This window comes from Phyllostomus discolor, chromosome 14 (genome assembly GCF_004126475.2).
Source record: "Phyllostomus discolor isolate MPI-MPIP mPhyDis1 chromosome 14, mPhyDis1.pri.v3, whole genome shotgun sequence".
Taxonomy (NCBI): domain Eukaryota; kingdom Metazoa; phylum Chordata; class Mammalia; order Chiroptera; family Phyllostomidae; genus Phyllostomus; species Phyllostomus discolor.
Window position 1 is genome coordinate 6,288,470 of NC_040916.2, and position 25,560 is coordinate 6,314,029.

At 43.9% G+C, this 25,560-nt stretch overlaps 1 protein-coding gene across 10 annotated transcripts; it reads left to right on the plus strand.

Annotated features, from left to right (window-relative positions):
• Window positions 1-84: 84 nt before the first annotated feature.
• Window positions 85-25,352, plus strand: PFKFB2 (6-phosphofructo-2-kinase/fructose-2,6-biphosphatase 2). Of its 10 annotated transcripts, none has more exons than XM_036015429.1 (16): window positions 102-246; window positions 1,436-1,543; window positions 2,746-2,748; window positions 7,194-7,319; window positions 7,800-7,896; window positions 8,313-8,379; window positions 8,509-8,583; window positions 8,948-9,004; window positions 9,927-10,051; window positions 12,140-12,347; window positions 12,732-12,878; window positions 13,640-13,744; window positions 14,717-14,846; window positions 15,608-15,670; window positions 15,931-15,995; window positions 16,611-19,381. In XM_036015429.1, exons 2-16 carry the CDS (start codon window positions 1,456-1,458, stop codon window positions 16,809-16,811), a joined length of 1,557 nt encoding a protein of 518 aa, XP_035871322.1. In that variant the 5' UTR covers window positions 102-246; window positions 1,436-1,455; the 3' UTR covers window positions 16,812-19,381. The 10 variants fall into 10 exon arrangements, with proteins under 10 accessions (XP_028386396.1, XP_035871322.1, XP_028386399.1 ...); XM_036015433.1 differs by lacking the exons at window positions 102-246; window positions 16,611-19,381 and adding exons at window positions 268-404; window positions 23,448-25,042; XM_036015434.1 differs by lacking the exons at window positions 102-246; window positions 2,746-2,748 and adding exons at window positions 268-404; window positions 23,448-25,042 and having other exon boundaries at window positions 16,611-16,802.
• Window positions 25,353-25,560: the final 208 nt, after the last annotated feature.

The following is a 25,560-nucleotide window of genomic DNA, read 5'->3' on the forward strand; positions in this document are numbered from 1 at the left end:
GCCCCTCATACGTCTTAGTCCACTCTCGCGGGAGTATAAAAACGGTAAGCTTTTAATAAACCCCGCCCCCAGCCCTATTAGTTGCCAAGCAACGACGCAACCAACCTCCCCAGTGCAGGGAAACGGGGACTTGCACTCTTTCCCGTTCACAGTTCCATCCCCCTTCTAGCGCCGGTACCGGGATTAGTATTTGAGCACCGCCCCTTGGAGTGTGCCGGCCCTGGATTGGTCGATGATTCTCTCCAGGTGAGCACCAACGTGGGGGTGGGTGGAGCCAGGCTGTGGCACAAAAATTGCTGGCGACGAGTGTACCGGGCCCCAGGCCACAGTCTGTTGGCTCTTGTCTGTCGCGTTACGGGAGAAGTGCCGGGGCCACTGCCAGGAGGGACTTTAGGGATCATAGGGTGAGCGACAGCTGTACAGCTCTTGGAAGATCCCTGGGAGGTCAGGAGGAGGGGGGGCTGCGTGCACCCGGATGAGGTGCGTGACGTTGGTGCCTTGCTGTTTCGGGGAAGTGCCGGTCCCCAGACCTAGCCCGGAGTGTAGACGTTCAGAGACTTGGAATCGCAGCTGGTGTTTGGATTGGAGGATTTGAGTGGTCAGTGGAAGAACAGTGCAATATCCTTAAAGCACTAGGACCTTCTTTCCTCAGAGTTCCTTTTCTGGGTTTGGGGGTGAGCTCGGGGCTCTCCCACTCCAGTTCAAGTCAGGATTTTACCTTTATTCTGTAGGTGACCTTGAGGAAGTCATTTACCGCTCCTTTGTGCCCCAGTGTTACTTCTATAGACTTTGTAACGGGTAGATGGGGAGAGGGTGCGGAGCAAGAGTTTGAGAGTAAGAGCAGAGCAGGAGAAATGGTGCTGTGCTAGAAATGGGGTGTCCAGTTACAGTTCTTCCTTCTGGAAACAAGTTTGATATTTTCCCACTTTCTCATTTTTTGCAGGACTGAATCCTACCATTGGACAGCCATTTCTATGTGATAGTGAACTTTATCTGTTCACAATCCACCCCACACCAACTACTGCCACTGTTCTCCCCAGGTTCTTAAACTAGAATTTGAGGTCAGGAAGGAACTTGGATAAACCACTTAAATTGATTGACCTCAGTTTTTCAGCCTGTAAAATGGGGAGAAGTAATAATGGCAGCCTTACTATGGGAGTATTGGAAGGATTGGGGAAATAATTTATGCAAATATAACTCCTAAATCAGCATTATAAATGCAAGGTTCTAGTACTGTATTTATATGTATAGGAGGAAACAGAGGACTCAGTGTTCATGAGTTATCCTAGGGCATATAGCTATTAACTGGAGAAAGAGGGCTGATCTTGACTCTTGGCCCAGAGTGTTTTCACTTTTCCACACTGATCCTCTTCATTGAGTGTTTTGAAGGATGTCTTCTTCCTTCCCTTTCTTACATCCCTTTTGTCCCCTGCAGACATCTCCTGAAGAACTGCCATGTCTGCAAATAGTGCGTCTTCCTCAGAACAGAATAGCAGCAATGAAATGAAAACCTCAATTCTTCGAATATCAGAGAAGAAATGTTGTAAGTTCTGGCAGAAAGGAGGGATTGCTCTCTCCCTGAATTTTATCTTGGGAATATTGTTGTAATCCTAGGCTTTGCTGCTTGGTGGGAGTGGGAAACAATTCTTTAGTATGGAATTTAAAACAGAGTCTACAAGGGAAAGTTCCTATCTGAAACAACTGGACCCAGTGAAATATTTGTCCCTGGGGCTAGACTATTGGTGTATCCCAGCATTTTCTTATTGCTTTGTTTTACTGAATCTCTGTCTCCTGAAATATTTGCATACTTGTTGAAAGTTAGGTCAAGCATTATTAGTACAACTCGGTGAGTAAGGCCAAGTGGCAGTACGCAAAACCTTTGTTTCTTGGGCTACATACTGTGAGGGTGCTACTCATTGTAGAAATGGCAGATAGGGCCCTGGCTGGCTGGCTCAGTGGATTGGGTGCTGGCCTGGGAAGCAAAGGGTCATTGGTTTAATTCCCAGTCAGGGCACATGCCTGGGTTGTGGGCCAGGTCCCCATTTGGGGGCATGTGAGAGGAAACCACACATTTATGTTTCTCTCCCTCTGTTTCTCCATCCCTTCTTCTCACTCTAAAAATAAATAAATAAAATCTTAAAAAAAAAACAAAAACAAAAAACTGCGGCTGGGAGCCATAGCTCATTTCTACAACTGTCAGTGGAATCAGCCCTAACGTTTAACTTTTCACTGTGTTTTGGGTACTTACTTTCTCATGGATTTAGCCTTTGAACTTTGCAAACTAGGTTCCTTACTAGTTCATCCCTCTGGGGACAGTTTTCACACAAGTATTTTAACGCCAATTCTTTAGACAGAGATGGCAGGTGGGATTGCTGAGAGATGAAGCATCTGCATTCTTAAGCATCATAGACCTCAACAGTGCATAGCCCGGTTGCAGAAGGTCCTGAACCACTGAGCCCCATATGTCTTGGGGAACCTAAAAGAATGCTAAGCCTTCCCCTGGCTTCCAGATTGCATTTTTCCTTTGGAACCCTATCAGTTAGTTCTTTTCACCTCAGTGGTTATATATATCAGCAGGTGGAAATAGCTGAGCAGCATGAGATCTGGAATCCTCTCATGTTCAAAGCTTTCTCCAGAGTCTCGACCTTGATGTCATGCCCTTGTCAGTCTCATGATTAATGACTATAATCTCTTTTCACCTGGCACTGAGGAGGCTTGCGGGGCTTTGGGTTGTAACAGAGGCAGGTTGTTGGGATGTGATACTGGGGTTCTATGATTTGGGTGTCCTTTCTCTGCCAGGGCAGGAAGCTAGTTGCTGAGGGCAAGTAACCCACGGGAGATAACTAATATAGTGTGATGTTTGAGAGAAGCCGCTGGAGTCAGACTGCTTGGGTTTGAATCTGGGATTTGATACTTCCTAACTGTGTGCCCTTGAACAAGTTTGCCTATCTTCTTCATCCCTCAGTTTACTCCTTTACAAGACTGGGACACCGACAGTACCTCCCCTCAGAGTGATGTGGTAATTAAATGAGTAAATACAGGAAAGCACTTACGAGAGTGTTGGGCACATAGCTATAGTGGCATTATTTCCACCGGTGACTCTATTTGCATGTTGTGTTTATTTTTGAAGCATTATATGAAAATTGAAGTGTAGACTTAAATACTGTGCTGGGAGCTCACTATTTAAAAGAACTCTGTGAGGAATTATATTTTCAGTAAAGATTGCTTTCTCCTCTTGTTTGACAATATTGTAACCCAGTTTTGGGGTACAGATGCACATCTCAAGGAGAGGTGCACTTGATTCAGAAGTGTGCAGAGAGCTGGTATGTGTATGTGTGGGGGGAGTTGATAATTGTGGGAGTCTGACCTTACACAATGCGTAGTGTCAGTCCTTTATTCTCCAAAGGAATCTCCTACTTGTCTTGACTCTTCTGCAGTTTTTCTTGCCTTGAGAGCTTTTGATTAGCCAAGGAAGGAGTAATTCCAGGTCTCTAGTCCCCTGGACTCCTGGTCTGGGCTCTGATTCTCCTTTCCCAGCTCTACCCTGTTCTGCATCACTTGTAACATTTGGTTTATCCTAAAGCCACTGTCCTTCATTTAACCCATTCTCCCCTCCTGGTTAGACTATGAGACTGTTACAGCCACAGTCAAAGGAGAAATACAGTTACGAGAATCTGTGTTAGTTCATTTCCTTTTTCTCTGTCATTTGCCTATATCTTGGAACAGGCTCCCTCAGCTGCTCAGTGTTCACACCCACCAGTTGCGTTATTAATAGCTCAACTAGAATTTTCTTGCTGCTAATTACACCTGTGTTGTCTGACTTTGACTCTAGGAAGTGAGTGAGCTGGAGGATGGAAGAATTATTTTAGGGAGCCAAAACCTCCAAAGGAACCTTACTGGAAGTTCAGCTGCTCCAGGGATTTGGGTGAAGGGGAGTTGATGGCTGAGGTGTCCTTAAGGTGCTCAGATGGCTGGTATCAGGGCTCTATGAAAGCGGGGCTGTGTGCGGGGAGAGGCCTACATGCCTTTCTCTCTTTGTTTCATCTATTTTTTAGTATTTTAGTAGGTCTGGGACTGACAAGTTCCCATGTGTACCTTCCCCTAGCTGCAAAAGCAATGCATGTTCATAAACTATTCAAACAATACAGAGAGGAAGTAAAAAGTAAAAAATCCCTCACATTTTCTCCTGTCTCTGTTAAGTCTAATTCTTTCCAGCATCTTATTCTGGTATATCCTATTAATGAAAAAAGGTTCACACTGTACATATTTGGTTCTTCTGCCATTCTCTCCCTCCTTTTTAAAACTTACTATGTCTGGGACATTTTTTCTCATGTCAGTAAATCCAGATTTACCTCCTTTTGTACAGGGTTGCGTGGTATGGACATGCCAGTCTCCCGCTGACGGACATTTCTGTTTCCAGTTTTCTACCATCGCAAGCAACACTGCACACAACTGTTGCATGTGTGTGCCAGCAACTTTTCTACAGAAATAATAAAAGAAAAGATAGATACATTTAAAATGTTGATCAGCATTATTAATATACTGTCCTACAAAGTTCTACATTGTAAACTGATTTTAATGTTTCAAAGTACTTAAAGAACTTGTGCATTATTAATTACAGCTGCACTGATTATTGAAAACATTAACTTTTTTAGTGTTTTGCTGTAGAACTTGGATATTTCATATCTATCAGTCAAATAGTAGGAAATAGTTGGCAGTTTTAGGACTCCTGATAAATAAAAATAAGCTATTACTAATGAAACACAATTTAATGGACAGCATATTTCCAAAAATGTTGGGTCTACTTAGAAGAAATAGTGGAAGAAGACCTTGGTCATGAAAAGGCTGAGAACCATTGGTCTTCTAGACCACTCTTTAGGAACTGGTTAGAGCACATAGCTGTGCTCACCACAGGGCTCCCCTCGTCAACTGCTGACCAGAGCTTGTGCCTGGGGCTTGGGGCTGGAAGGGTGGTTCTGAAACCAGGAGTCTGGTCAGAGCCTGGACCTTGACCTTGACTTTCTATTGTGGGCCATGCTCTTCAGTTCTCTGAGCTTGAGTTTTTCTGTCTATAGGAGAGAACTTAATCAAGCTCTCATCTCCCCTAAGTGTGTTCATGAAGGGAAAACAAGTCTAAGATTGAGAAAGTGAGTTAAACCTTGTTTAAAGAAGATAGAAGAGAATTTCAGGATTGAAACAATTTTCCATTTTAGGCCAAGGGATGTGTTACATTGTCTCTGGAATTAATCAGCATGAAATATCTACTATTGGAATTAAGGTGGTGGTGATTTTATTTTTTAATAGGCAGGACAGTATGTTCCTAGTTCTGCTCATGTGGCAATTTGAGATAGGAAATGTAATTTAGGGTTGTATTCCGGAAAGTGAGAAATCCTGGTTGGCAATGTGTGTGGGTGTGTTGTGGTCAGAAGCAGGAAGTGTGGTGGTGGGGGGCACTGTGGGGAGACCTTAGAGACCTGTATTTTCTTTTGTTCTGAGCCCTCTCTGTCCAGTTTGGTAAACACAGAGCAGCTGGTTACCTCCCAAGTATTAGTGCATTTTCAGCCTTAGGGAGGGTATCAGGACCTTTGGGGAGGTGCCTAATGGGCTGGAAGGTGTGACAAAGCAGGCCTAGAAGTGCAGGTAATGAGCCAGATCATGGGGGACTGAGCAGAAGAGTGAGGCACTGAGCTGGAGAAAGTGAAGACTCAGGAGGATTTAGCTACCAAAACCTGAAGCAGCTGATCCTAGGTAGATAGATCTGCCTGACGTGGGTCAAGTCAGGGATTAACATTAGCTGAGGCTGCAAGGTGAGTTCCCTCGCCTCTGTGCTGCAGATTTGGACAGGTGAAAATCACTTCTGGTGCCCAGGCCAGGCATTTCCCATGTGCACAATGGGTAAAGGACAAAAGCCAGGCCCTCTCTGTCCCTGAGCCTACCCCTCCCTCACCACTTGGGCCACATTTTGTCTTCTGAGTACTTCTTGCGGAACACCCCTAGGGAACTGTGTTTTCCATTGAGATCTTTTTACATTCTTTTCCCAACAGATAAAAGATGGCGTTTCCATCCAAGCACCCCTATTTTAGCCTTATAGGGCCACCTAGTCCCAGGATAGAGCAGCAGCAGCAGTTTGCAGGGCACCCTTGGGAAGGCAGTGCTGGGGAGCGACGGTGGTTCTTTTCCCCCTCCTGTCATCAGTTTTCATGTGGAGCAGCCAGCAGAGCCTGAGCCTCCCAGATGACCTCATTTGGGTCTTGGCCCTAGAAGAGTGGCTGGCAGCAGTGTGGGGCCCTCACCTACCCCTCCTGCTGAGCCAGACCCTGTGAGCACGCTGAAGAGAAATCACGGGGTCTTTTATGGAGAAAAGCCACGGAGGAAGCACCAGATCTGGACTCTTGCCCGCTCTGCCTATGTCTTACTGTGTGTCCAGAGGCAAGTCACCTGACTGACTCTGAGTATCTAGTTTGCCCTGCCTGTCCAGTGAGACCTATGTTGATAAAGCAGTATTCCTAAAATAAGTTTCTTAAGGAAGGGTGGACTGATTCCTGCTTCTAAATTGTTCTGCTTTCGTAAGGGCCATTGAGGCAGGCTGGCCGTGATGCCCTTGTGGGCTTAGCTTTAGTAAAACTTCCTGAGGTCTAGTCAAACCTGTGTCTAGTAGGCTTTTCCACAGTAGTCTAAATCTTAGTGTGGTTTAGAAATTCTGACTTAAGTTCTTGTCCTGAGTGCAAGGCCTAAACAACTTGAAACCAGGCTCTTTTTGTGGTGGGCAAGCTAATTCTTGCCCATGGCTCTGAAGGGGTAAGTGAGGTCCTCAGCTGAGACACTCTGTTGGGCCTGTATAGGAGTCTGCTCAATTCTGCACTGGCAGGGTCTCCAGACACAGCGGCATCATTCTTGTGTTAAGCAAGGTGCCATGGTTACTGTCTTTTGAACTGCTTCCCCCTTGGGTACCTCTGTGAAGACCTTGATCATGTGGGAAAAACATCTCTTCTTTTGGGGACTTCCTGCACGTCTATATGACCCTTTAGTTCTTTCAGGAGGGTTTGCCTGATAATTCCTTACTTTGCCTTCCCTGTCTCGACCATCACCACACTGAGGTTTATGGGGATTAAGTAATACTATAACTATGAAGTTGATAGCCCAGGGCATGAACCTTACTTGGTCCCTAGTCACTTAGTTCTATTGTGTTCTAGCGTGGGCATCCTACATGACCAACTCCCCGACTCTCATCGTTATGATTGGCTTGCCAGCCCGGGGCAAAACCTATGTGTCCAAGAAACTCACACGCTATCTCAACTGGATTGGGGTGCCCACCAAAGGTAGGTGCAGCTCATTCATTCTTTGGGAAGGGAAATGATCACAGGCCTCTGAGGGGTTTATTCTTGGTATCAAGGTTAGAGGGTGCTGTTGGCAGCAATGGCGGTTGCTTCCTGATTTACTGAATTTATTCCCTGTTCACAGACTTGTTTCCTTGTGGCCTAGTTGTAAGGAAATGCCTTTGATAGTATACACTTTACATTTTCAAAGCCCTTACATACATATCGTCTTGTTTAATGCTAACAGTACCCCTGTGAAATAGCAGAAGTGGCTGAGGAAATTGAAGAAGAGTCAGTTTAAAATTTTCCTGAGGTCTGAGAAGTCTGAACTTGAGTGCAACTTAACTTTAATCTGGTATTGTTCCCAGCATACCTTGGTGCTTTTTTCATCACCTTGGCCACTCTGACATTAGATCAGAATGTTCCCTTTGGTGTTCCTCATTGTGCTGTTTCACTGCTGAAGGGCGTTTGTGTCTTCTGCAGTGTTTAATCTTGGGGTTTATCGGCGTGAAGCAGTCAAGTCCTATAAGTCCTACGACTTCTTCCGGCACGACAACGAAGAGGCCATGAAGATCCGCAAGTGAGTCTTCTTAGGCCCCACCTTCTTGGCCATCACAGGAGTGGGTGTTCTGGGGCTCAGTTTTCCTTTCAGTAACTATCCTGTAGAGATTTTAAGTGGAAGTTATTTTCTGGACAGGTAACCCTGGGCTTGGGTGGGTAGAAGAACAGGGCTTGGGGAGATACACGCACACTCGTAGGTTAGGCCTTAGGAGGAGTACGATGTATGCATGGGGCGGGGAAAGGAAAAGATGAAGGAGGATGTAAAAATCTCAGTGGGGAAGTTGAAGGGTCTTGTTAGGGAAATTTTTGAACAGTGAGAAAACCAAGCAGGAAGGAACACGACTTCTACAGCAACCCAACTGCTCAGGTCTCTGGCTATGCCTGGGCTTGGCCTTGCTGCACTCCTCTTGCTGATTTCCTCTGTCCTCATGGCAGACAGTGTGCTGTCGTGGCACTGGAAGATGTTAAGACGTATCTCACTGAGGAGAGTGGGCAGATTGCGGTAAGCCTTACCTACTGCTTCCCATCTTGGCCTCCACCCTCTCAGAGCTGCATAGCCTCAGCTTGGGTCTGCCTTGGTGGGATCCACTTCTCCTGCCCCACTCATCTACCTTGTGGGCTCTCTTCCTAGGTATTTGATGCCACCAATACAACCAGGGAGAGGAGAGACATGATTTTGAATTTTGCCAAGGAGAATTCCTTCAAGGTAGAATCTGCCTTCATGCTGGAGGAAGAGGGATAAGTGGGGGGTGGGAGTTAGAAGGACTGTGTGGATCTGTTTGACTCTATGAGTGAGGACAAGATTGGGTATCTGATTCTGTCCTTACGGGGCATGCCCCCAGTTCTTGAGTGTTTTCTTGCAGGTCCTTTCTCAGACCCTTAGCCTGTGTGTCTGAGGCCCTGGGAATGTGGTAAGAGTTATTTTTAAATGAAGAGGCCTTGAAGGCACTTTCATGAAAGAAAATCCTCTCGGATGTGGTGGCTGGGGTGGGGCAAGTATGATCACGTGCTCCTATTGAACAGCTGGGCCATTTTTGACTCATTTGTTACTGCCCTCTCTTCCTGGCCAGGTGTTCTTTGTGGAATCTGTCTGTGATGACCCTGATGTCATCGCTGCCAACATCCTGGTGGGTGACACTCCTGCATACCACCACCTCTTTATCCTTTGTGCCTTGTGTGTGTGGAGGTGCGGTGCGGGGGGACAGGGAGAGTCAGCTGGGTAATGAAAGAAAGAAATAGACATGTTTAACATCACTGATTGATTTGTTTGATCTGCCAGAGCACCATTTTGTACTTCCACATTCCTGGGAGAGGAAACTGAGGCTTTGATGAATAAAGTGTGAATCAGTTGTTGAATGGAGACCAAAATGTAGATTGTAGGATTTCTGAACCAGTGTTCTGGGTGTTAGCTGGATACTGAGACCTAGGTGTATTTTTAAAATAGACCTGACTCTTCATTATCTGTCAGGGCCACCTTCTAGGAAGGTCATCTGCCCAGCAGTTGTGTAACAGGTTAGTGGGCCGCCCACACTGAATGCTTCATGCCCCGTGTGAGCATAGTACAGACCAGTGCCTATTTGATGGGTTGTGTTGTGCCGAGTAGGTATCCACGTGTGATGTTGTGGTGGTGCTGTCCCAGCAACGTGGGAACTTGGGATGATCTAAAGGTCTAAGCAAGAGGCATCTGGTCCCAGTCAGGCATGCAACAAGTCAAGCATCCTATTCCAAGTGGTTGTGGGGAGAAATTGAAGCACATTCTGTTTTCCCAGGAAGATAAAAGAAGGGATTGGGAACCAGTAGCAGCTTCAGCTGCACGATAGCCACTGTCCTGCAGCCAAGGACAGGCACATGACTCCCCAGTTGTCTTTCCCTTCTTGGTTGCCAGGATCATAGGACCATGAGGGGGTGGTGTTCAGGGAACGGGGGTTGCCAGCGCTGCAGTGGAACGCCACTACTGTAGACTTCCTTTTCTTTATTTAGCAGTGCCTGTTTGCAGGAGGGCTATTGAAGGCAGACCTCTGACTAGGTCCCGCTCTTCTCTGATTCCAGGAAGTGAAGGTGTCAAGCCCTGATTACCCTGAAAGGAACAGGGAGAATGTGATGGAGGACTTCCTGAAGAGAATTGAGTGCTACAAAGTCACCTATCGACCCCTTGACCCAGACAACTATGACAAGTAAGGTTTAAGGCCCTGGCTCAAAGGGCATAAATAGGGATCTTATTTGAGAAAAGAGCCTTTCTTTCTCTGTCTCCAAACTTCCTTCTGACATTCCAGCCCCATAATGTTTCTGTCACTCCAGAGAAACAAGGTATGGATTTGTGGCTTCTGTGTGGGTTACATCTTATACTTGCACACTGAAGTGGTTTTTGTTTTGGTTTTTTTTTTAACCATCAATCTTTTGCTCTGTCCTCTAGAGCAGGGTGTCTCAACCTTAGCATTATTGACATGTTGAACTGGATAACTCTTTGTAGTAAGGGGTTGTCTTGTGCATTTTAGGATATTTAGCAGCACCCTGACCTCTCTGCTCACTGGATATCAGTAACTTTCAATCTGTGACAAACAGAAATGTTTCCTGACATTGCCAGATGTCCTTGGGGAGTAAAATCACCCTTGGTTGAGAAGTACTGCTCTAGATCATAAGTTTTGAGCTAGGGTATTGTAGGGCACCCCTTAGAACTGTATCATCAGTTTTTGATAAATTTTAAAAGTGTATTATATATGTGTATTATATATTAACACATGATATATATATATTATATATATATATATATAACACAATACACATATAAAACATGTATACATGTATATGCATGCAGTATCTATTGCTTGTTATGTGTAACCTGTAACACAAAACAGATAACATATTACATATATAAATAAAATGTGTGAAGCCCTCAGCAACATGCTTGGCTCAGGGAAATGTCTGGTCATTGCTGTCATTACCACGGCAGCATCTGTCAGCAGAGTGGTGTACAGTATAGGTTAAGTTGATATGTGTGAGGTAGGAGCCATAGCAAAATGTCAAGTTCAATTTGAAGAAAGATGTGTGTGCACATGGAAAGCTGTGAGAATGTGGCCTTTGAAAAGGGAAGTGGTCAGAGCAGTTACCAGCTCTGTTCAAGTACAAATACAGCCCTGCAGCCAAGCAAATGAGACAAGTGTACATAACCCACTTTTTAATCACTTCTGTGGTCTGCTTTGAGTCTTTCAGTTCCTTCAAGGGGTCACCCAGAATGTTACTATTTGGAGGTATTTTTTAAAAGACTTTATTTATTTATATTTGAGAGAGAGGAAAGGAGGGAGAAAGAGAGAGAGAAACATCAATGTGTGGTTGCCTCTCGTGCTCCCCCAACTTGGGACCTGGCCTACAGCCCAGGCATATTCCTGACTAGTAATCGATCCAGCAACCTTTTGATTCACAGGCCAGCACTCAGTCCACTGAACCGCACCAGCCATGGCTGGAGGTATTCTTTATACAGAGGTTGAAAACCACTGTCCTAGATATGGCATAATAGTATATACTATAGTTACCCCCAAAGTCCTACACAGAAAAACATTCTAGAAGAATGTGTATGTGTCTGTGTGTGTGTTTATAGATGTTCTCGCTGTTGGGTGATTTATCCACATCATTCTCCCTTTATTTTTGAAACTTTTTTGGAATAAACACTTAATATTTTTTAGTTCTCAGTCGGCACTCAATCCACTGAGCCACACCAGCCAGAGCTACACTTATTATTTTTATAATGAGATAAATTCCATGGTGGCCACAAAGCAAACAGTCCACGGAAATACCTTTGAGAGAGGCATGATTTAGGTAGATGCCAGGAGTGCACAGAGATCTCCATGGTTCTGCCTTCTCTTGCCGCACACCACCCCCCACCCACCCCACTACTGGTGATGCTGCACTCTGGCCAGGTCTCCACCACCCCAGGTGGGGGTTGTGCTTCTCACCTGATTTCAAGGTTAGCAAAACCTTCAGATCATCTAGTGTAGCCCTTGAGGGGAGGCCTGAATTGTTTATCATACTTACTACATTCATGATAGAGTGTAGGCACTGAGGAGCAGATCAGAAGTTTGGGAGATTCTATTCGTCTTAGTTCTAAGGAGCACTCCAGCTCTTGCCATTCTGCTCCTTAAATGTGGGTGGGGCTCCAACAGGAGGGGAGGGAGAGCTGCTGTTAGCCTGTAAGTATCTATGAAATCCTTTCTCCTGCTACTGTTTGCCTCAGGTTTTCATACCAAGGGATTTTTTTCTTTCATCAGGGATCTTTCTTTCATCAAGGTGATAAATGTGGGCCAGCGATTTTTAGTGAACAGAGTCCAGGACTACATCCAGAGCAAGATAGTCTACTACCTCATGAACATCCACGTGCAGCCTCGCACCATTTACCTTTGCCGCCACGGAGAGAGCGAGTACAATCTCTTGGGGAAGATTGGGGGTGACTCTGGCCTCTCAGTGCGGGGAAAACAGGTGAGTAGTTAGCCAGCAGGCCAGATTTCCTAGGGTTAGAGTTTTTCCTAAATTCCACAGGGGCTTAGGATGAGGATGTGGTTTCAGATGGTCAAGCAAGTGCTAAACACATTTTCTTGTCCACTGATTCTAGCTCTGTATTGAAGCGTGGGTTACTTGGAACCATTTCTGCTGTGGTAGTTCAACCATCAGGTTTTTATTGGGTACGACTTGTGTGTTTAGCAGAGTACAGGGTGCTCTAGTTGAAGCTGCTTTCCAGCTTGGGTTAATCACTTGTATCTTCCAGATTTTGACTGCGGTCATACACACTAGCCCTTATAGGCTGAGTTAACAGTTGTGTGTGTGTGTGTTTTCTCCTTTTAAAATTTTTATTCGAAACCCCAGTTTGCCCAAGCTCTAAGGAAGTTTCTGGAGGAACAGGAGATAGCAGATCTCAAAGTGTGGACGAGCCAGTTGAAGAGGACTATCCAGACTGCTGAATCCCTGGGGGTGACCTACGAGCAGTGGAAGATTCTGAATGAGATTGATGCTGTGAGTAGGAAGCTTTGATGGCCAGTATGGTGTCCTGTTCAGGCAGGAACTCTCAGAAGTCACGATGTGGGCAGTTTTATCTAAGAACTAGAACCACCAAGTAGAAACTTAGAGGAAGCTGAAACTATGGCTGGTTTGGGAGGAAGTAGGAACAATTGCACCCCTAATTAGGGCTTCCTGTCTGCTTGAGCACCTGTGCCAAAAATGGGACCCAAACCAGTTTTGGGGTGCCTGGGGAGAGTGGGGCTCCACTTGGGTCCTTGGTGTATTTTTTTCCTGGGAAAAGGAAATAGCTAACAACATTCATTTCTTTAATTTCTGCTTAGATCATTTGGTCAGCTATTCTGAAAAAGTCCTTTCCAAGTTTTTTCTTGGCTTTCTCTGTCCTAGCGCACAAAAGTAGGCATTTCCTTTTCTTCCTCTGAACCCTTTATGCCTTCTGCAAGAATTTTCTAGTCTTTTTAGTTTCCCTTCCTTCCCTGCTTCCTGTTCCCTTTATCCTGCTGACTTTTCTTGACCTTTAAATTCCCCACAGTAGTAGGAGAAAGTGGCAGCTTACGCTAGAGAAGCCGCCTCCTCTCTGCAGTGGCCCTCACCCTGCCAGTCCCAGACACCCTGGCCGGTCAGTTGCAGGACATGCAAGGACCCGGCCCAGTGCCTGGCACGTAGTAAGAAACTAGTATTCTTCAGTGTCGTCTTCCTTATTTGGGCGGGGCTGTGTGGGTCCGTCTACCTCTGTGAGCCTGTGGGGTTCCTTGCAGGGTGTATGTGAGGAGATGACCTATGCGGAGATTGAGAAGGAGTACCCAGATGAGTTTGCGCTTCGAGATCAAGAGAAATATCTGTATCGATATCCTGGTGGGGAGGTGAGATTCCCTTAACGTGGGGTGACTTCCTAGCCCTGTGCTGGGGGTTTAGTGTTAATTTGGGGGAAGGATTGAATATAATTTTGGGGATCTAGAAAGCATACTTTAGTCATCATTCAGTTTATCCTCCCACCTTGGGTCATACTGTCTTTAGTTCAGCTTAGGCAGTCAGATGCCTCGTTAATTTATTAAGATCTCTAGGGAAAACAGGGACAAGATCTACAGTATTGGGTATATTCTAGAATCAGTATGATCTTTCATTGTATTTATTTTTATTTTTTCAAATATTTTACAGATTATCCAATTGTTGGCATATAGTTGTTCATAATATTTTAAAATGATCCTTTGTATTTCTGTGGTTTCAGTTGTTAGATCTTTGGTGTATTTTTTTATTTTTATTAATTTACTTTTATTTTTTATTGGGGCAACATTGGTTAATAAAATTATATAGGTTTCAGATGTACAATTCTATAATACATCATCTGTAATGATCTTTTTACTTCCTTTTTTTCATTCTACCTCCTTAATCCACCTGCAGGTATGGGCACTAAGTAAATATATGGGCTGTGAATGATTTCCTTATCATCTTCAGTATTTTGAGCTGTTTCCTTCATAGTCTAGGGGTGTGTGAGGCAAAGGTAAATAAACAGTATGGCAGAGGTCCAGGAAACCCCTCAGAGCCCCTTGTTGCCTTGTACTTTGCCTAGTTTTGAGGGGGGGGAAACATGCTGAATTCAGATTTTCTCTTCTTGGCTATAGTTTTTTCAGTCTGAATGTTACTCTTGAAAGGTCTGAGTATTCTTAAGAGATACCAGGGCTGGGGGAGTTAGCAGGTGACCTGAAGTTGCTGAACCTGCAAGAAGAAAGCCAGCCAGGGATGAAGGAGCAATGGCCTCATTACTCTGGATGCAACCACTGACTTGGCTGCCAGCTTGCCGGCCTCCTGCCAGCCTGCCCTACTTCCCCCCACAGTCATACCAGGACCTGGTGCAGCGACTGGAGCCTGTCATCATGGAGCTGGAGCGCCAGGGCAACGTCCTTGTCATCTCCCACCAGGCGGTCATGCGCTGTCTCCTGGCCTACTTCTTGGATAAGGGTGCAGGTGCCATTGAGGGAAAGGCTGGCGGACATATTCGTGGGAGGGGACTGGACTTGGGGTAGCACTAGGATCCCTGGCAACTGGACCTCTCCCTCTTTCACTCAAATTCGAGTACATTCTTCAGGCAGCAGTATGGAGCTCCCAGCAGCCACTGGGTCAACTATTTGCTGAATTGATGCAGCTGGTACAAATGCCCCCAGTGGGGAGTGGTTGCTGCTGGAGCTCCTCAGTCCTGCTTGGCTAAAGGGCAGCACTGAGCTGACACTCCTGGAAGCATCAGAGAAGTGGTTGGTTATTTCCAGCTTGTTCCTTTGACTATAAGGAGGGTGGTATCTTAGAAGCATCTTCATCCTTTGGATTCAGGGTAGGACAGTTTCTGGGTAGAGCCCAAAGGAAGTGCTGCTGCCTTCTCTGACACTTCCTTTCCTGACCTACCTGATCTGCTGGGAAACCCATAGGTTGGCCTCTGGTGTACCCTGGTGTGCCACCATCTTCCTTTCCGTGGGGTCCTGGCTGTAGCACTTACTCCAGTTTTGTCTTCATGGAAGGATCTAAGATGTACTTATTTCCTTCCTTAGCCATTTGGTATCTTGGGTGGCTTCTTTGGTGGCCATCTTGATAATTGTTTGGGGGTTAGGGGAAGAGATGCATAAGTAAGTAGATCAAGGTAAAGAAAATCCATGAGCTCCTTAGATTCTTTCTTCCACTAGCTTGCCCTTACTCTATACTAAGAGTCTTCCCTCACCTGGTCTTTCTACTTTCAGATGAGCTACCGTACTTGAGGTGCCCGCTTCATACCATCTTCAGACTTACCCCTGTGGCCTACGGTAACTATGAGTTTAGGGGCTGGGCAGGTATGGGGACTGAGGAAGGTCAGGATTTTTTTAATTTTCTCTGAAGTTTGTATAGAAGTTCAATTTCATCACCCCTGTATACCAGGAGAGTTCCGACAGTGCCTTTCACTTTTAAATGTATGTATGTATTTGGGAATGTATGCATTCGTGGTATGCTTTCCCATACTGAAACTAAGGAATTTTTCTTTGAGCTTTTTCCCTGAAGCCCTCTTTTCTTGCTTCTGTTTTCCTAGGGTGCAAAGTGGAAACCATTAAACTCAATGTGGAAGCTGTGAACACTCACCGTGAGAAGCCAGATGTAAGTATTTTCCTATAGGTGAACATGTGGGCTCCTGAGTCTTTGAAACATTGGGGTCAAGACACTAGGGTTTCTTTTATGTGCCAAAGAAAAACAAATCCAGAACTCATGTCCTATATAACCTGCTTACTTCCAAAAGGAATAGATGTTGGAATTACTATTTTTTAAGATTAGTACCTCTCTCATGAGTCTTGACCTTGAAAGCTCCTGGAAATACAGTTAAATATGCAAAGTGTTTGGCCGGAATGAATTGCAAATTCCCCCAGGAAGAGAACCTTTTAAAAAGCAGGATTTAGAGGAACCTGTAAGGTAGGGTGAAGAGGTGTGGGTTTGTTCCTAGGTCTGTCCTGTTAATCTGTTTGTTCTTAAATAAGTCCCTTCCTTTCTTTGTCCCTCTCTACTGCTTTGGAGTATGATGCTCGAGGAGCTCTCCCTCTAAAACCCTTTAGCTTTCTGGGGCTAAGGGACCGGGCCATGGCCCACCTCCTGTGAGGGATGCTGTCCTAGAGGAGTAGTGGTGGAGGAAGTCGTTGTGGTTATAAGCGTTATTTAACCTTTATGAGTAAGCTTTTGTCTTGGCTTTCATTTGTGTGGTGTCCCTCCGTTTCCAATCAGAACAACTTTCCCAAGAGCCAAACCCCTGTAAGGATGAGAAGGAACAGCTTTACACCTCTGTCCAGTTCGAATACAATAAGGCGTCCAAGAAATTACAGTGTTGGGAGCCGGCCCCTCAAGCCCCTCAGTCCTCTCCGCGCCCTGGACATGCAAGAAGGGGCCGACCAGCCGAAGAGCCAAGTCAGCATTCCGGTGGTGTAACTGTGTTTCCCTCTAGTCCTGGCCTCCTGCCCTTGTCACTAATCACCAGGGAATCATTTAACTTCAACCCCCACCCCCAACACCCCACCATGACTCTTAACACAAACTTGAGGCCGTGTGTTTTTAGACCAACCTCATCTATTCTGCAGTGTGAAACATCTCCCCATTTAGGGGCAAGTTGACAAGCTGGGTGTTTTAGAACAGGTGCTCATTCTAGGTGGTCTGGAGGAGGAGGAAAAGGGATGATCACCTCTGGGATGATTAGCATACCTGGGGCTGAGACTGAGCATGGCCAGTACACTTGGTTCTTCTCAGTCCCTAGTGTGTAAAGTCACTAAAGTCCTTATGGTGGTACAGTGGGGGTGGGGTGGAGGAGGACACAGAAACCCATTTTCCCTTCACCTTTGTCTCTTCAAGGTGTGCTTTACTCACAGTTCTTACCTGCCTGCTTTCTTCCCCCTCCCTCATCTCCCTGTTGGGTTGTCCATTGTGATGCATGCCATTGTCATTGTAGTGTCTGTCTAGGAGGGAGGGGAAGGTTGTTGAGAGAGAAGTCCAGGCGCCATTGATTTCTCTCAACAGAGGGCCCAAATGGATGTGGATAGGGGTGGGGAGCCTTTCTTTTCCCTTGTCCTTCTCTCAGGCCAGGTCCTGACAGGGTCAGCCTAAACTATAGAACACTCACAGGTACTCTGGAGGGAGCCAGTAAGTGGATATAGGGTGAGAGTTCTTGCCTCCTTTCATGAGAAGTAGTCCTAAGGCTTTGATGCCTGGGGGAAAGCTGGCTCTGAGAATGTGGGAAATATCTTGGTTTGTATTTTTCACTTTAAGAGACAGGCATGTCTTTTGGAGGCTGTGGAGTGAAGTTTAGGAGAGTATGAGGGCCCCTAGCTGCTACAGGGTTATTTTAGAGCAGGTCATACATTTTCTCCAGTGGCTCCCAGCTTCTCTGCTACCCACTGCCAGCCAGTGACTTCTGGGGCTGTTTAGAAGGACAGTCACCACTGATTCAGGAGTCACTACAGATGTTTGAATTGCTCAGGTCAAAAGGCAAAGAAGAGTTCGCTAGAGTTGCTAATTATTTTCAAGTAATTTTCAAAACACTCCTTTTTAAGTTGAAGAATCTGGAGGAGTCTTTAGGACCCTGTGGGGTATAGCTCTTCATTGCTCATATTTACCTATTCACTTATGTCATTTTATTTTCTCTGTAGGATTAAACAGGAATAGTTTACAGCAGGGATTCTTAGCCCCTTGATGACTCATGATAGCATACTTCTCCCCCTAAATTTGTGTGCAGAACATACGAATATATGGGTGGCATTTTTCTGAGAAGCAAGTCTAGGGTGCTCGTAAAATTTTTCATTTCAATTTTTTTGTATTAAAAATTGAAAAAAAAAGATGACCCCATCCTAAAGTCATTAATTTGTCTTTTAGAAGTAACCAGTGAGAACAAGTTAGCTATTTGCCAAAGTTGCTTTTGGTAATAGACCTTTTGCCATGGTTCTTATCTAGGAGTATTCATTAGAACCCCCTTGAGAACTTTTGAAAGGTACACATGCCCGGGTCCGCTTGAGGCTTAATATTCACTCAGAATCTCTGGGGTTGGGGCCTGCACATGCCTGTGTTTAACCATCTTCCCTGTTGATTCTAATTCATACTCCAGGTTCAATCTCCATTCTGTGAAGTTGGGTAACAAATACTGGGGTAGTAGTTCCTTGGACAAAGCAGTAACCTAGGAATTCTGAATCCCTCATGAAGTTAGATGTTTAGCAGATCATAATATTAAATGAAGTGATCCCCTCAAAAGCAGGCTGCTGTGTTTCAGAGGGTAATTCTAGGTTCTGGTCCCATCTTTAACCATTTACATGGCAGGGTGATGTGGGAGAAATCACTGTGTAAATAAATGTCCTTTATAATAGCTGGGAATTTTAAGCACCCTGGAGATAAGTACTGAGATAAACCTGTGGGATAAGAAAGATTATCATCCCAGGCAGCTGACTGATGACCTTGAATTCTTGATTCTTATATCTTGAATAGAACATCACAGTGAGTTTCCCAAGGCTGCTTGCCCCGATTCTGCTTGAAATTTCATCAGCATGCTCCTCCTGTTTACCATTCACATAAGTGTACCTAGTGTCTCAGTTTGTGAGGCTTTGGGCTGGGTGGGAGTCGGGGTGCAGGTGTACATAGAAGTAGAAGGAAGGGTGCTTGCCCCAAGAAGTTATTTTAGAAACAGGGCATATAATTTATAATAAGTGAGCATTTGTGAAAGAGCAACACCTTGTAAATGTGGACACTAAAGTGGAGTATAGATTACTTCTGCCCTTTCTCTTGTCCTTGGCCATGGGACTAAAAGAGTTGGGAGAGTGAGTTGTGGGCTAGGACATGTGTATGGTACTTTTAGGTGGTTGCCTTATCTATTTTGCTTGACTGGTTTTTATCTTTAGCCCAAATGAGCATTCATTCCATCTTTCCTCCTGCTGTGTTATGAGAGTAATTCAGAGTTAATGAATGAGAAGAAGGAGCATTTTGATCCAGAGACTTTGGATTTGGCCTTTACATACTTTTAGTGAGAAGAGAAGTATCTAACAAACTCTCATTATGTTACCTTGTTATGAGCCCCAGCATTAGCCACAGGTTACTGGAATGTTCCTGTGGATAACTTCTCTGCACTATTCCCTGTGCTAGTTTGCTTACCTCAGAAGAGGAGCCTGAGGTGGTCTTATTATTCTCAGGACACAAGAAATTACAGTTTGAAAACTGCAAGGGCTTCAGCATTCTTCAGTTCTTAGAGCAAGATCTCTAGAGAGGGTTCAGCAGGAAGAACCCAGGAGAACATAAAATGGAATGGAGCTCCAAACTGTAGACAAGTCCTACTTCCTGTCTTTTTTTCCTGTGCTCCTCTCCCATTCTTGATTGTGTATTGGTAGTGCATCAATATTACTATGATTATATCTCTATCACAAAGCCTACAAAGAAAAGGTGGCCTCAAAGTACTTTTTTGCTGAGGCTTCAGTTTTGTTATGGGAGAAATAGGTGAAGGCTTTAGCATTTATCTGTTGATCAAAAATTGGGAAAGGAAAATCATTATATTCAATTTTTTTTCTCTTTTTCAGTTATAGTTGACATTCATTTACTATTTTTTTAGAGTGGTAGCTCAGTTGGCTAGAGTGTTATCCTGATATGCCAAGGTTGTAGGTTTGATCCCCAGTCAGGGCACATATAAGAATCAATCAGTGAATGCAAAAATAAGTGGAATGATAAAAATAATGTTTCTCTCCCAAATCAAGAAAAAACAAAACAAAACAGCTAAATGAGGAATTCTGTGACATATTTGAAAGAGAAATGTAAAGTAGATTTAATCTAAAGCTTCTCTTTCTATCTCCTAATCCTCAGATTTGAATTAGCTTTTACTAATTATCTGTAATGTCTTGGTTTTGTTTTGTAAGAGGATTATTTCACATTCACTTGGAAAGTAGAATAGGAAAATATTTTAAAACTCTTAAGACTTTGTGTTAAGTGGTCTTACCATTGTCTCTCTTTGTTTAAATCCTCACTTGAGGATGTTTTATTGATTTTAGAGAGGAAGGAAGAGAAAGAAAGAGAGAAACATCAATTGGTTGCCTCTCATACCTATGCTGACTGGAGATCGAACCTGCAGCTTTTTGGTGTGTGGACAACAGGGTTCAGCCGACTGAGCCACCCAGCCAGGGCTGTCTCTGGTTTTCGTTTTTTTCCCCAAGAAATTTGTATTCCTAGGCTGAATGGTTGAATATTTCCTGTGAGGTTCTGGCTCTTAGGAAATAAATCCATATTAAATGGTTTTTCTGTGAGCAGGAGATCTGAGTTCCAGAGAAACTTATGGGTACTTGGGGTAGTCAAAGGACAAGGAGAAAAGTGTCTAAAAATTGAGAGAACTATTTCTGGGTTATATAGTCTTATGCACATTTCATTGTTTTTGCTAAGCTCAGAAGTCAGGTTGTTTGTTTTCAGGAAATTTGATAAATTTACCCCAGTTTTCCAGTATGCAATTTGACTTATTTGTATTTTAAATTAAAAAATTATATAGCAATTGAGTCAGGGTTAGCAGGATTGATATTTTACTTCTCATAGAGGTGACATAGACATCAGAAGTATGTCCAGGAATTTAATTTAGACTCATAGTGCCCAGAAGACTGTATGTAGTGGTAGTAACTACTATGTGCTGGCTGACTGACAGACTCTGAAAGGATCTGAAAGGATCTGCAATGCTAACTGACAGACTCCAGTATGGCTCCTATGCTGACTGACTGACTGACTGACTCCAGTAGGGTTCCTATGCTGACTGACTGACTGACTCCAGTAGGGTTCCTATGCTGGCTGACTGATTGATTCCAGTAGGGTTCCTATGCTGACTGACTGACTGACTCCATTAGGGTTCCTATGTTGACTGAAAGGAAGTAAATACTCCACATTTTTCTTGAGGAGGAAGTTAATAGACAGTGCTTTTAGAATAGCAGCCAAAGTTTCATCAGTTTGTAGAAAATGAAGGTTGTGCATCACTCATATGACATTTTGTAAACTCTGTTAAGGACACACCTGCTAGAAGCCTAAAATTGTTATTCTATTTGAAGTCATCCCTTTCACTCTCCACTTCTAGGTAGTGTTTTGCTTTCACTACCCATTTCTGAACTTCTGTGTGCACAACTTTTCTTTTCTTTTTTGTTTTTAAACATTTTATCTATTTATTTTTAGAGATGGGGGAGGGAGGAAGAAAGAGAGGGAGAGAAATATTAAATGTGTGGTTGCCTCTTGCATGTTCCCCATTGGGGACCTGGCCCACAACCCAGGCATGTGCCCCGACCGGGAATCAAACTAGTGACCCTTTGGTTCAAGGCCCACACTCAATCCACTGAGCCACACCAGCCAGGGCGCAACTTTTCTTTTATAGAATGTAGCACTCCATTGGATAAGGCTGCTGGTTGTAGTTTGACATGCATTTGGCACTTGTTATCTAATAAATAAAACCACAAAGGTAATTTTACATTCAAAATAGATTTTAAGAGGTGGCAAATTATTCTTTCCAGTAAGCCTTTCACCGGGGAATCAATGACCAATATTTAACTATTCAATGTTTTTGTGCCTGAATTACTTGTGTACATTTTTAATTTTGTGGAAATAACAAAATCAACTCATTCTGATATGGTGATAGTTTTGCTGTGGCAAAAGCAAAGGACCGATCATCGACTTTGCCCCTTGGAGGGTTTGGGAGTGGGCTGAGTACTGCTGGGTTGAATTGGGATGGACTCAACTGGGAACCCAAGCGGTAGAACTACCCTGCTGACTTCCTAGGCACGGGTCTGTTGAAAGAAGCAACTTAAGTCCTTACCAGCATTCTGATTTAGTCTGGTGACACTGATATCAAAACATGCCACTCAGATCCACCTAAGGTGTGTCTAACTGTATTTGAAATGTGTTTTGTGTGTGTGTATGCAGAATGGGTAAATAAAATTGTTGAGTTACTTGAACCTATCAGAATGCTTCTGGGTTTTTTGTTTTGTATTTTGGGTTGTGGTCTCACCCATTCCACCACCCCCAGAACTTTTGCCTTACACTGTTTAGTGATTGAGCCTCACACTAGCCAAGGCCAGCTCCCAATGTGGCTGGAGTCCTTGGTGTAAGCATGGCTCTCTGTCACCACCTTCTGGGGAGGATGGGAAGAACATTATGGAAGGCATGTGAATTTCTGTGGGAGTTGTGTGTACTTTTTGGCACCTCTGCAAGAATTACCTCTTACCTTTGACCACACTACACTATGACTCCCATTAACAACATGTAACTCACTATTTATTGTAAAGAAAAACTTTGGAGGTCTCTTAGAATTTAATGGGCTGTTCCTTTTAAATATGACCTGCCTGTTTCTAAAGAGGTTATAGCCAGTGGGTATAGCTAGAGGTAAATACAAGTGTTTAAGTTCTTCTGTGACAGGAGAATACAGGTAGAATTGTGTCACTGTTCTCATGCCCTACTCTTTGTTACTCTAACAAGGACCTGGAGCTCATTAGATATGCAGACTCTCTGGCTCCATCCCAGGCCTACTGAATCAGAATCTTCATCTTAACAGGATTCCCTGGTGATTCAAATGCACACTTAACATTTGAGAAACACTGTTCTAGAGGGAAGAATTTCTCACAAGCTAAACTGTGAAATCTCAGTTTGTGGGGAGAAGTTGACTTCTGTTCTGATGACTGATTTCAGAATGGGCTAGGGTAACTGGCAGAGACCCTCCTCAGAAGCCAAGTAGCTCCTGACTGCAATGTCACTTTCTTGGCATGGCCTTTTGGCTGATGGTGCCAACATACTCTCCTTTTACCTCATATTTTGGGTATGTGGCTTACAGTCCAGGTCGGAAAGGAGTGCCTGGTTCAACATGGCACAAGGAAAGTTGATTTTTCTGAGAAAGAAGCCTGTGACTGTGCCACTGGAGTGTGTCCGACTCCTGAGAGTAAAGGGGTGTGTGCAGGTCTGTGTGCACATGTGGGGATGGGGCAGGGGCAGGGGAAGCAGTGGAAGAGTCGGGGAGGGATTCTGCTCTACCTTCATTTGACATTTGGTGGTGGTGTAATGGCTTTGTTTCTCTTCCTCTCTGGCCCGTAGGCAGAGACCTCGCATGCTGTGCCTACCAACTCCTCTCCGACATCCCTCTCATCGCTCTCCTGATATGCAAGCTAGACCAGACCTCCCTGGGGGAGACCGGGATCTGCTGAAAATCTTGGATGTCAGCTCCACTGGGTTTGAACAGGAAGTGAAATGGGGATTGGATATTTGGGACCATCAAAATGAGGCCTGGGAAAACACCACCAAATTTCTCCGCCTTGTGCTTAATGGGAATATCAGTTACATGGGAAAACTTCATTTCTTTGTGCCTCAAAACATTTAACAGGCTGAGCCAGTTAATTTTTTTATGATCTCTTTGTTGGGTTTTGCCCAATTTGGTCAATCTTTTTCTGTTTTGGTATTTAACATCCTACCTGTGACTAGCTCTATCTGGCTGTTTTTTGCCTAAACTGGTGAGAAGGCTGAACTCAGTAAGCCTTTTCTGTGTTGTAAGAGCTGGTCTCTGCATGCATTCCAGGTGAGCAGGATAGAGTACAATTTACGTATGTTAGCATTCACTTTTTTTTGTCATATTGGAGAGGCAAATTCACCAGGTAAAAGGAGAGTATGTGAGAAATGCAGTCCCTAAAACGCTGTGGTGATGGAAGAGGAGTGATAGCAGCAACCTTTTTGTTGAGAGTTTTTTCTTGTTCTGGGCCCCTTAAGAGCAGGGTCTGACTGCAAGTCTCCCCCAAATGGGTACCCATCTTCTCAGTTCTCTCTTGTGGCTGCTTTATGCCTGATGATTGGGAATGAGGGCTGGAGAGAAAGGCAAGGGGCCATTCATATCACATGAAAAAGTAAAGAAGGTTCCTTGGCAATCAACTCTATCAGGGAGTTCTTTTGGTTTCAAAATGGGTGCCATTCTGTGGGGTTTGTCACCATGATATGGTTGTACAAGAAAGCAGTGGCTGTGACTTCAAGAGCAGCTGATCTTCTGATGCCTGCCTCTTAGCTGGCTGTCTCTAATTCCATCTACTTGTCTCATCTAAAACATTGGGGGTTCAGGGGAAACCAAGCCCTTAGTGCATTAGTCACTGGGTTCTCCTTAATGATAAGCCAGGTAATTAGTCTTTACACCAGTGATTGTCAAATATGCAAATATGTCTCTAGATACGGTATTAATATGTCACTCCTCCTGAAGGAGATAGAAGCTCCAAAGGAGATTCTATCTTACAAGCAAAATCATTTTTTTTTAAAGAATGGTAAGTTTTTAGCTTTTTCGTGTTTTCTCCTTTTCACTCAGATGTCCACTTGCTGGGCCAGGGGGTGAGTAGCAAGAAAAGTAATGAGATATAGCTTTTTTCAAATGGTTCTTTCATACTGTGGTTGATACAGGGCTGTTACTGAAGATGTGATCAGCTGGGCTGCAGGCAGTTCAGCATCCAGCAACTAGGAGCTTATTTTATACGCACAAAGTTGCCTTCAGAAAGGTTCCTGACCGCGCTTTGTAACAGGTCATTTTCATCTGGCTGCTCGTAACATGCTGTACTGTACTGATTTTATTCTTGTGATGCAGGTTTCTTTCTGCATCTATATACACTGTCTTTTGATGATCAGATAATTTTTTAATTTAGTTATTTATTCATCCACGTGAAGTATTCTTAAGTCCCCATATTAATGTTTGCATGTATTTAATCAGAATGTACAGTAATTTGTATTGTCAGTTTTTGGTAGAAATTGAGGTAGTTTGAGCATTGAAGTCTAATGTCCATAGGTTACCTTAAATTAAAATTTCAGAATATAGATATCTGTCTTCTATAAAAGGATAATAACTATATTAAGGCACAGTGGATTTCTTTGAATACTTTTTTGCTCATTGATTTTTATTTATAAATAAAGAGATGCATTTCTCTGCAGAAAAGTGTAACTCCTAGATAAATAAAATCATGCTAAAATATGTAATATGTATTGCTTTTGTAATAAGAAATACAATAAAAGTTATTTTTAATTAAAAATGCAATTTTTGAAATCTCACAAAAGAAAATAACATTTGGTACATTATACAGACACAAAATGTTAATAACATTGTGCATAGTGTGTTTGAAACGAACTTCTTTACAATGATTCCTAAATCACTAGATTATATATTGTATTTTCAACTTGTGGTTTT